This window comes from Phoenix dactylifera, chromosome 16 (genome assembly GCF_051530095.1).
Source record: "Phoenix dactylifera cultivar Ajwa chromosome 16, Ajwa_hap1_PhDact_Kaust_v1.1, whole genome shotgun sequence".
In the NCBI taxonomy this organism is placed as follows: domain Eukaryota; kingdom Viridiplantae; phylum Streptophyta; class Magnoliopsida; order Arecales; family Arecaceae; genus Phoenix; species Phoenix dactylifera.
In genome coordinates, this window is record NC_143205.1 from 16,901,291 (window position 1) to 16,912,517 (window position 11,227).

The following is an 11,227-nucleotide window of genomic DNA, read 5'->3' on the forward strand; positions in this document are numbered from 1 at the left end:
ATCCGACATTTTTTTCGTTATAATACTGCTATAAGGATGTTATAATTGCTATTATTTTAATATTGACAAGACATGGGATGGAATGATGGATAGCTTTTACAAACGTTCGGTTTCTGTGAGCTCCGTTATAACGGAACAACGCCGTTATGAAAAGCACGTTAACAAATTAGGGTTGTAAAAAGGAGCCCTAATTTAGCGCGCGTTTTCGGTGAAGGGGGGGAAAAGGGGCGAGCGAGACCTTGCGCACGGCGGCGAAGGTCGCAGAGGGCGCAAGAGGCGGCAGTCTTGCTAACGGTAATATATATCAAGCTTAGGGCGGATCAAAATGCTTCCTTAGAGACTTGTCTGGAAGTATTTCGATCTATTCCCATCTTCCGGAGTTCGGGATTTTAGGTTTTAGCCGAATTAGACCAAACCCAGTTGATTGCTTTATTTAATAGGGTTCCACGAGTAGTCTTGGTCTTTTTAAATTTTAATTGATTTTTTTTCCTTCGACGATTTTATTTAAATTTGATCGACACATTTGGAAAAGCATTGTGAATTTTTAATAAATCTCAATCTATATTAGAACTTCTGGTATTAGAAATTTGATTTGGAGGATCGGAATTTTCCCTATTAATCTTGCGGGCTTGCAGTAACTTTAGGGATGAGATGAGGTGATGAGAAGAAAAGGAACAACTTAATCACTTAGAAAGGAATAAAATGGGAAAGCTGGGACAAGAGAAGAGTAAAACTACGAGGAGAGGGAAGCAGCAAACTATCCATTTAGCCAGTAAACACTGTTCTTGTGCTTCAAAAATTTAAAGTGTGTTTAGGTCACCTGGTCATCTCCACAGACTAGCCTAGTGCTTCATCTTTCAATGGTTTCCATTATTCTCTCTGTCTCCTTGATCCTTGCAAGGCTTTCTGTTTAAGTTTTTCCTACTCATGCTCCAAGCAACTAAGGATTGGACAAATGTGTCATTACCTTCCTTTCCCCAAAATCTCATTGTACATGTTATGGGATAGCTTGCTATCTATCTCAGTTTTAGTCTTCTCAAAATTTTACATAGGTTGCCATAATCTTTCTTGCCAGCTTATTCATCTAGAATCAAGTGTCGATGGTGGTTATCTTACTCTACTTGCGTATGGTTCTGAAAATACTGACCTTATCTCTGGTATCTTGAGGTTTGCAACTTCAAGATTTGCTTCTTAAGCTTTCCACTTATAGCAAGCTCCTTCCTATGCCTTACTCTGTCATCGGTCCATGTAGGTCATGAGATCATCTTTTCAATGTTGGTATTTCTTGTTTACAGGCTTGTGGCATTATGTGGATGTGGCGCCATTACTCCGTATCTCACTTTTTAGTTGACAGTGTTGCTATGTTGCTTTACTCAATAGTATGCTTTTCTTCTGATGCAGGTCATGATTTGATTAGGTATGAATCTTGGTTACTTCATTTTTCAGACCTTTTTTCCAAGTTATATTTGCTGTTGTTCCAAGTTTTACATGTGTTAGATCAGACAGCAGTTAGATTGACATAATTTATATTTTAGGGTCTTTTGTTTAACTTTTAAAAAATAAGCAAGTGGAGTATGTGCTTTGTTTTCCTTCTTTTTTTTCTGCAGACCATATTTCTGTACAGGGTTCCAGGAGAACCAATTCCTTTTTTTTTTAATTCAAAAGTGTCAAGTTATGCTTAGGAATGGTCTTTAAGTATTATACTGTCTTAGAGTTGTTTTATGAAATTTACAGTTCTAAAAGGAGGAGAGAATGGTGTAGAACAGCTTTGATAATGAGTGAAAGAAATTAGATTTCTAATGCTCCTCTCTTCATTTCTTATTTGAGTTTGATGATTTGCTCCAAACTGTATATAAAGTTTCTCCTGGATCATACTTTGGTTCCTTATGCAGATTTTTATTGCATGGAATCCTAAAAGCATTTTAGTTTCATATTAGCTTTGAGGTTTGGAATTTATTTAAGACTCGAGGTGTATTTTAACTTACATTATGTTTATGTATGAGGATATTCTTAGATTGTATACCATAGGTTCATAGGATCCATGCATAGGGCACTTAGTATGGCGTCTTACTCATAGGGTGTTAGTACTCCACCTGATTTTTGCATTAATTCTGAACGAGATAGTACATTTTCGTCGACCTCTCTCTCTTTCTTTGTGTGCGCTATACTACCAGTCAAGTGCATACTTGGCATCATCTTCTGTGATGTTAATATTTATTGAGGGCAATTAAGATGGTGAAATGTTTATCAATTGGTGAATTGAAAGTGTTTTGAAGGATTAGGTGCTTCAGAAGATGTTTTTCAAAATTGAGGAAGTGAAACTTGCTAGAGTAGGAGGCAAGTGTGATAGTCTTATAGAAAGATTAGTGGTTCGAAATGTGATATGAATGTGTATTTTTTGCAGGATTAGGTGCTTCAGAAGATGTTTTTCAAATTTGAGGAAGTGAAACTTGCTAGAGTAGGAGGCAAGTGTGATAGTCTTATAGAAAGATTAGTGGTTCAAAATGCGATATGGATGTGTATATTAATTATTATGCATCACCTCTTTGCAAGAATATCTTGCTAGCATAAGGAAAATTTCTGAAGTGTAATATGCACTAATTGCCACATATGTTAAAGGATCTGAGGATTTTTTTCTTTTCTCGAGCTGGGTGTTTGCGTTTATTGACTCTCAATAGGGAGATATTTGTCAGGTATTCTTTGAGAGGATAATTAGTTGGCAGGAAATATATGGAATTCCATATTTTTCAGGTATTTCTTTAATGGTCCATTTATCTTGTGAAATCTGAGAACTATATGTTTTATTTGATTTTTTTTTTGAGAAAACTATATATTCTGTTTGATGATTTTAAAAAAAAATGTTTCAATTCATAAGTGATTTGTTTCAAAGGGAAATCAAATGCTTTCTTAAAAAAACATTCATTTTGTTTTTCAGAAAAAGAAAAAAAATGCTAAATATGTATCTTTTCTCACCTTGCATCCCCAATATATTCTCTTGCAGCAATTTAACCTAGGAAATACTTAAACCCATCAAATTGTATAGTTTGCTTTGAGAAATGTCTCATGTTCCTTGACTGCAAGGGTGCACTACTAAAATGCCAGTGAAATTTGTCACCTTGTTTTTTTTTCTATGTTTATCTGTTCTGCAGGTCATTGCTAATGGAAGATCAACTTCATGATGCTCTCCATTCTGAACCCAGAGTCAAAGCCACCCTGCGTCTTGGGTCAGAATTGTTCTCTGTTAATTCAGAAACAGGCATTCTATCTGAACAGTTGGCTACAATGAAGGAGAAGAGTATGAGCATACTAAAAGACCATATCACCAAACACAATGCCCCAAATGATGTTCCTGATGAAGCGCTTGAGGGGTCTTCGGGAGATGAAAGTGAAGAACTTGACAATCCATCGAAGAAATCCAGGAAGCAAAAATAGCTGCCTTGTAATCTTTGGTGAGGTAGAAGGATCCAAAAGAAACAACTAATGCGATTATGGGAATGCAATGCTGATTAGATGTAGCAAAGGCCTTGTATCTTGTAGCTCCCTGTATAAGATATCCAAAAATGTGGCAAAACGGAATGGACGTCATAACGAATTAGCCCACATTCTTATTCTGTTCATGCTTGATCATGTACAGTGCTACTGGATCATCATACTACTTGGTATGTAAGTTTAACTTTTTTGCTGCCATCTTAATTATGTGCAATTAATACAAAGTATCAGTTGGGTGATGAAAAATGCACTTGCTCATGTACAGTACTAGTGGTGTTCTACATCATCATGTTATTAGGTAAGCGGGAGTCGGTTCATAGGAAGGGTTACTGTTCATTGACCAATCTTTTCCATTACCAACATAAGAAGCTCTCTCTCTGAAAATAAACCAAACAGCTAGATCACAGAGAACCTCCGGCAATTTTGATTATCCCAGGTCAGCTAATGCCAAAGCTGGGCTACTAGGAGTCCCACCAGACAAAAACCAAACAACTTTTATCCCGGATAACGAACACCTCAAGTCTCAAATTGGTTGCCAAGCGTTAGATCGTTCTTCCTTGGAAGCTGACTTAAGCTGGGTCGAGGCCGAGATGCTGCTTTGGCTGTCAGATCAACAGGACATGGTTTGTTTGATTTGCCCGAAATCGGCAAATGAAAGCAAGCTTTCAGTGAGATGATAATTCCTACAATGTCCATTTCAACCATGGTTATTTCAGTAACCTAAGGAACACAAGAATTTTAAAACTGCAATCAGAACTATCAACTCCCACCTGAAAATTAAAAGAACATCAACTGATGTATAATCAAACGAAAACCTACAGGAAAGAAACTCACTGCTTAGCAATTGAGAACTGTGTACTGCGTGATTTCTGTCTCAATTCATCAGGTGTATCTATATTTGATTTTTCATGAAGACTACACTAGGCAGGCAGACATGACAGCACACATTAAAATGCTAACTGCACCATGAATCTACAAACAAAATCAACGAAATGTTATATAATCATCAAAGTTGCATGCTTCAAGAGCAAGTCATACACAAAGTACCCTAATGAGGTTTGCAAGGAGTCCACATGTCCATAACAAGCAACCAACCCAACATACATTGCTCAGCTTACAGTAAAGTAATAGCATCATATAAAAGTCCAATATCTTCAGACCATCAATCTAAAACATCGTCAACCCAATGCCCGCTACCCACCTATCAGATAAATATCATATCCAATTTCAATTCCATTCACTCAAAGGCCCACTGGTTCTCTCTCCGGACCTCTTCCTCTTCTTCTGGAGTGAAGTCATTTTTGATGTTGAAGGTTTTGCGGATCTCTTCAGGGGTCTTCCCCTTGATCATATCAGCCACGGTTTGGCAGGTCAAATCCAGTAGGCCTTTAATGTTTAGATAGTTTGCAGCCTGGAAATATCAAAACAAGAATTATAAAAGAGAATGATAAAATTCTAACAATTCAAAAACTATGTGAATGCAGAAATAAATCTTGAAGCAGATGAATTCTGGTTTTGAAAATATATAAAAGCTTATGAGCAAGGAAGGACAAACTCTACCCGAGACAAGGAGAAGCAGAACACATGTTGCAACTAATAAACATAACATGTAAAGTCTTAATAAGGGAAAATATTGCATTAGCTCTAAAATTCCTAAACCAATCTCACTCACCCTCCAGTCCCTGGAATAACCCAAAAAAAGGGATAGATAAGGATCATTCCACAGTGATACACAAACATTGCCTTGGTACACTGCAACCTATATCGTACAGGTCAAAAGGATACACCGCAAAATTGCAAATTCAAAAAAAGAGTATTATAGACGATTGTTATTCTATTACGTCACTTTATGGTTTTGAAGGCCTCCTAATATATTACATAAACATAACAGGTATTGTACTGATGATCATTATTTAGCCGGCATCACCATAGTGACAAACAAGGAGAACCATGGCCATTATGCTCATTTTCATTGTTCATTAAATTAAAATCATATGTTTCAAAAGAAAATCTATATCAGGTTAAGAAACAATTTCTTATTCTATGAATAGTCATTATCAAATAAAGGAATTATCTCATGTTAAAATGAGATATAACAACTACATAACAGATAGAATTTTATGCCACAAAAGTCACAATTTATTACTTCCAAAATGATCTGGCTCAACGCTTGACTAGGAAAGAATGGCAGTTATTTCCATTAAAAGAATAATAATATTTTGGTTTCAGAAGGTTCCTATTATTAGGGTTACCGGCCTTCTTAAACCATAGCATATATAAGACATTCATTGCCACAAGGGTCATCCACTCATGTCCACCAGTTTAACTATAACAACGTACTCCAGCCAACAAAAGTAAAAAAGCCCCATTATCCAGTGAACCTACAACAGCAAGTGCACACAAACAAGTAACAATACCAGCTCATCTTGAGATACTCATGAATTGTGCAACACTAAGGACTCATTTGGTTCATGGAAAAAAAAATTTCTCACTAGAATGTTTTTCTTGAGAAGTTGATGCCTGGAAAAGAGGTTTTTGCTTGTTTGGTTAACCATAAGAAAGTGGCATATTTAGAGTAGTTTATGCTTGGTTGAGCATCTACTTTCTCAGAAAAGTTGTGTGAAGTACATGTTATACCCTTAATAAAGGGAAAGGCCTTATCCCATTCTATTTAAAAGCTTAAAGATATTTTTGAAAAAAAATTATCTCAATTTTCAGCCAGTGGGAAACCCATATGGGTTTTTCTTCCCATGAAATGTGAGAATCTTATTCACATGCGAAGCCATTTTTTCATCTCTCTCCTTTAAAAACTCCAACCAAACATGAGGCATTTCTCCATTTTTCCTTTGACCATTCTTTCCCTCCTCCTCTTCCCACAAACCAAACAAGTCCTAAAATATATATTATCATAATTCCCCGTATACTAATTATGGAATAGATGCCTAAGACGAAAATAAGGACAAATTCCAGCAGCAAATGAATAAATAAATACAGTATCAAAGTAAAATTATCTGAAGAAACCTGATACCAGCAAAAAGGCAAGGGCCGGCTTTTCTTTCATGTACAATTCTCTCCCCCTAAATCCATGTTAAGTGATCCAAAAAGTAATAACTAACAAACCACTAAACCAGGTGATTTATAATAATAAAAAAAAACCTCATGCATTGCATAATATAATTCAGCTGAGCATGTTCAGCCACAGGATTGAGACTCATCATCCAGATAGGTAATATAGTGAGTCATTGCCCAACTTCACCGTGCATAATTCCATCTCTCCACGCTTGACCGTACGATCAAATGGTAGTCACAGGAAACAATTTGGAGAAAATTCATGATGCCACTGCATTCTCTTTCAAGTTCTCTCCAGGATCAAGCAAGCATAACTCAAAATAATTTATCAAATGCCCCCAAAAACAAAGCTCAGATGGAAATCTATTCAATATCTTCTGCATGTGACAATTAAAAATGCAAATGGGAGCAACGAAGAGTGTGCCACACCAAGTGCCTGACATGTCAGATGCCTAACATATCAAGTATTGAAGGGGGAATCCTATTTGCAGTTTTCAAACTTATGGAAGCATCAGAACTCAAAATATGTTGAAATGCAATTCATGCTTCAAGTACTAAAAGTTGGTGACATGTTTACAACTGCTTCATCACAGAATTGAGACTCGACTTTGGTTGCTGATAATTAACAGTGATCGAATGGATGGTATATGATGTCCTTATGACCATATATAGGAATTTAAGATGTTGAAAGAAGCCTTAGAAAGCAAGGTACACTCATCATCCTCATAATAATTATTTCCTTAAAGTATATCTTTTTTTTCTCGTGCCCCCCCTTCTCTTATTTTCTTTTTTATTCTTTTTCTTTCTCGGGGCAGTGAGGTGGGGGTGGGTCGGGGTTTGCGTGCTTGAACCTCCTTTCTTTCTATTTTTCCTTTTTAAAATTTTCTTTAAAATGCCAGAGAGTATTTCACATTAAAAAAATACTTCTTTTAGAGTTTCTTCAAGTAGTATTGCTATTGTTACAATGATTCCAAAAATTGTCCAGAAATTGCTTCTTGAAAGCTAAACATACCACTCATTAGATTGCATAAATCATAAAAAAATTCTATCCCATACTTAAATTTCGTATTAAATCAACTCAGTTAATAATCATGGTTTTCTTGCTTATTTATTTTCTTATACATTAAATTAATGAACAACTGCAAAAAATGTTGAAGAAGAACTAAAATAAATGTTGAAGTAATCCTAAATTATTGATCGTCTAAATCTTATAGAAAGGATCCATCACATAGTATTGTTTTGAAACAAATTCAGTTAGTAACCATGATTTGCTTGTTTATTTACTTTCTTATACATGGACTAGTTAACAACTAAAAAAACATTGTAGTCTTTTTCATCATATACTTATACTTTTACAAAGCATATGATGATATGTACATCATAAAAACTATTCAAGAGGCTTCAGAAGTCTGAAATATTACATGAATAAGTGATTCCCAACTAGAAGAAATGCTACAACCTAAGCCAAAATCCCTTATTCTAATTGAAAAAAAAAACGAAAAAAAAGATAACCAGTTGTATATGGTCAAACATGCTTAAAAGAAATGAAGAAATGTCACCAAAGAATTATATTAAACAGCCAGATAATAATAAACATAACACATATGATGAATTAGCTTAATTTTGGCAGAAACTGGGAAAAACAATCGAAACTAGTCACAAGCTGCAACAAAATTAATCAGTTTGACTAAAACCAGTTGAAAGCCAAAATTAAGGTAGGCTTCAACTTGGTCTCTGCATATCTCGGTTTTGATTGTTGGTTCTATGTGCATGTCCAAGTGTCGGATCTTTTCACGACCTACGAATTTCTTCTTATGGAGCCATGACCAAGTACGATACCAATGTCTTTGAAAGCAAGTACTTCAGGCTATTTCAAAAGTTATGAGTAGCATAGCTTGGTCCTGGCCAAAACTTCACACTTCAGCCAAATATAACAAGAATTTAAAACATTTAAAAATACAACTGAGTAAACGCTGCTGCAATCATTATAAGTAATATACTTAATGGTGAACTGTCAAATAAAAGTCTCATGTGACATTTGAGGAGGTTTCCTCCTAAATAGATATTATTCTTTCACCTTTATCTTTGCCATCTTCCTCCTTCCCTCCCTGACATGAAGATATCATGCAGCTATAGCCAATGATAACTCAACTATACCAAAGATAATGAACATAACAAGTGAGGTCAAACTAAGGGCTCGTTCTCTGGGGATCATGAAACTTACCTAGGAATCAGCATTTTCTTGGATAAGTGTTATCCAAGCAACACTTAGATAGAAAATAATTTACCCATGTTCTTTTATACATTGGAAAGTGGCTTCAAAATTTGTTACCCATTTTTTCTTTTGCATTACAACTGTCCTAATAAGTTTCTAAGATCTATACATCTTTTCCATAATATGCTGCTTCCAGTTCCAATTTGCACACTTATCACGTATTGCCCCTTTATCACTGGAAACCCAATTTCCTATACCAAACTAGGCTTTCGGCCCATACAAAACTGAGAGGGCTAGATGATACAAGTGCATGACAAAATAGTAAAAAATGCATTCAATTAAACACAAGTAAAGAAAAAAAAAGGATTTACATAATCAACTTTGGAAAAATAAAAAATGACAATTTTAGTACCTATAAATAATGTGAAAAGCATCTTGAGAAATACAGGCCGAGAACATCTATAATCATTGGCAAGACAAAAATGAAAAACACACCAAATAAAAGGAAGAGGAGGAGATTTTGAGTAAGAAATATGAGACTCATCGGAATCCGCCAATGTTTTGGTCGAAAACTGGTTGAGGATTACAGCGATGCTGTTGGGGTTAGGGTTTGTTAGATATGAAAAGAGCAAGTGAAGGGTTAGAGTTTATTAGTGTATCGGCATAAGGGGGCATTTTGAGATCAGAAAATAGGTTCACTTTACCAATTTGCCCATTTACCAGGTGGGTAAGTGTTTCCACCTATTTCATGAGTAAATGCTGCCTATGAAAAATTAACTTAGCAAGCTCACTTTTTTACCCAGAGCATGCGAACATGGGTAAGTTGGTCAACGGGTTGGACAATAGGAAAGTTGGCCAACTTTTCAACGGAGAAGGAGCCTAAAGATCTTCCATGATAATCATTATGATGGCACAAAGCAAATCAGATAGCCATTAACCCCCTCAAAATTTGCGTACCCTAGTCATTCCCTAGAACCAAATCCAGCCAATGAATTCAAATCAATGGGGGCTGGCAAAATGATGAAATCAATGGAGATAACATTAAAACTATCCCCACTAAACCACTTATACACAATATGAAAGAAAGACAAAGGTATATCCTTGATTAACAAAAGTAGTTGTGTATCCTTCTTAAAGACCTTTGGCAGTGATACACGTATATTAACAGTCAGACCAGCAATTTTTTTTCAAATATAATGCAATCAAAATCAACCGAGAAAATAGGGCTCGGCAATCTCATCGAATGTTACAAATATATCAACCAAATGAAACCAGATCATGCTTTCATATTTCTATAAAAGAAGTCGCATCCAGAGAAAGATGAGTCAAATAAGGAATCTAAACAAAATAACACCTAGCAACAAATCCCAGCATACAAACCAAAAGAAACCCCCAATCAATGCCCCTACAGAAAAAGCTCACACAAATCATTAAATACGAGAGTAATATAAATAAATAAACTGAACTAGATTGATACCCTAGACCTAAATCATCAAGAAACAAGCAAATGATTAAACCCTAACAAGATCTATAATCAAAAAAGGGGGGAAACAGATCTAGGGGCAAGCGATCTGACCAGGATGAGGTCGAAGAGGGTGGCCTGATCGACCTTGACGAACTCGGCATCCCAAGCCTTGAGCTCGTCGTCGGCTAGCTTGGAGGAGGTGTCGTCGGCGGTCGACTTGGAAGAGGCGGCGGCTGCGTCAACGTGCCTCTTGCAGTACTCAATCACTTTGGAGAGGATCTTACTGGTTACGTTGGGAAGGGGGATGCCGTTGCTGGCGCAGTCATCCTCGATCATATGCTTGATCGTCTGGGACTCCATCGCCACCGCTTCCTCCACCTCGAAGACCTCGCCGTCGGAACTCTTCAGAGTGATCTTCTGCTCCGCCATAGCAGCCGGAATCGATCGCCGGAGAGAAGGTACCGGAGGAGGAGGAGGAAACCCTAGCAGAGAACAACGAAGTGATGCGGTTTCTCTATCTTTTTTTACTTCGTTTTGGCCTCGTTTTCCTCCGTCGTCGTGCGAGATATCTAGAAGGATATCGGAGAATATTACACTTTGCCCCCTCTATTTTGCCGGAGTTGTTCTCATTCTTCCTCGGGTTCAAAGGTTTTTAATTGGGTCCTCCAAATTCGTCGATTAATATCGTGCTCCATCGGCCTCCCAAGTCCCAATGCCCTTGCCGTTGACTTGGAACGAACTTCATTTTATTTCCGGGTTTATGGATCGGCCTGACGCTTTCCCTTATAAAAGCCACACTTTGCGTCTTCGCCGAGGATTAGGGCCAAGGGACATTTCTAGCAGAAAGAGAGCAAGAAGTTTACTAGGTAGGCTTTTTTTTTTTTTAAGATTAATAGGTTTAAAAAATAAAAATTTGTTAAAATGGATGATTCAGTTTCTTCTCCTCAATCCAGTCCATGGCCTAGTTGGCCTCTCTCTGAATGTACTTA

General features: G+C 36.7%; 2 protein-coding genes across 3 annotated transcripts; one reads left to right on the plus strand and one right to left on the minus strand.

Moving 5' to 3' along the window:
* The first annotated feature begins 141 nt into the window (after nt 1–141).
* LOC103719238 (uncharacterized) lies at nt 142–3,735 on the plus strand. Of its 2 annotated transcripts, XM_088712797.2 has the most exons (3): nt 188–233; nt 264–294; nt 3,150–3,735. In XM_088712797.2, the coding sequence occupies exon 3, from the start codon at nt 3,160–3,162 to the stop codon at nt 3,430–3,432; it is 273 nt and encodes a 90-aa protein (XP_088568923.1). In that variant the 5' UTR covers nt 188–233; nt 264–294; nt 3,150–3,159; the 3' UTR covers nt 3,433–3,735. The 2 variants fall into 2 exon arrangements, with proteins under 2 accessions (XP_088568922.1, XP_088568923.1); XM_088712796.2 differs by having other exon boundaries at nt 142–294.
* Nucleotides 3,736–4,462: 727 nt separating this feature from the next.
* On the minus strand, nt 4,463–10,855 carry LOC103719237 (SKP1-like protein 1A). The gene is made up of 2 exons (XM_008808379.3): nt 10,350–10,855; nt 4,463–4,900 (listed from the first exon to the last, which is right to left on the minus strand). The coding sequence occupies exons 1-2, from the start codon at nt 10,665–10,667 to the stop codon at nt 4,727–4,729; spliced, it is 492 nt and encodes a 163-aa protein (XP_008806601.1). The 5' UTR covers nt 10,668–10,855; the 3' UTR covers nt 4,463–4,726.
* Between the last annotated feature and the right edge of the window lie 372 nt (nt 10,856–11,227).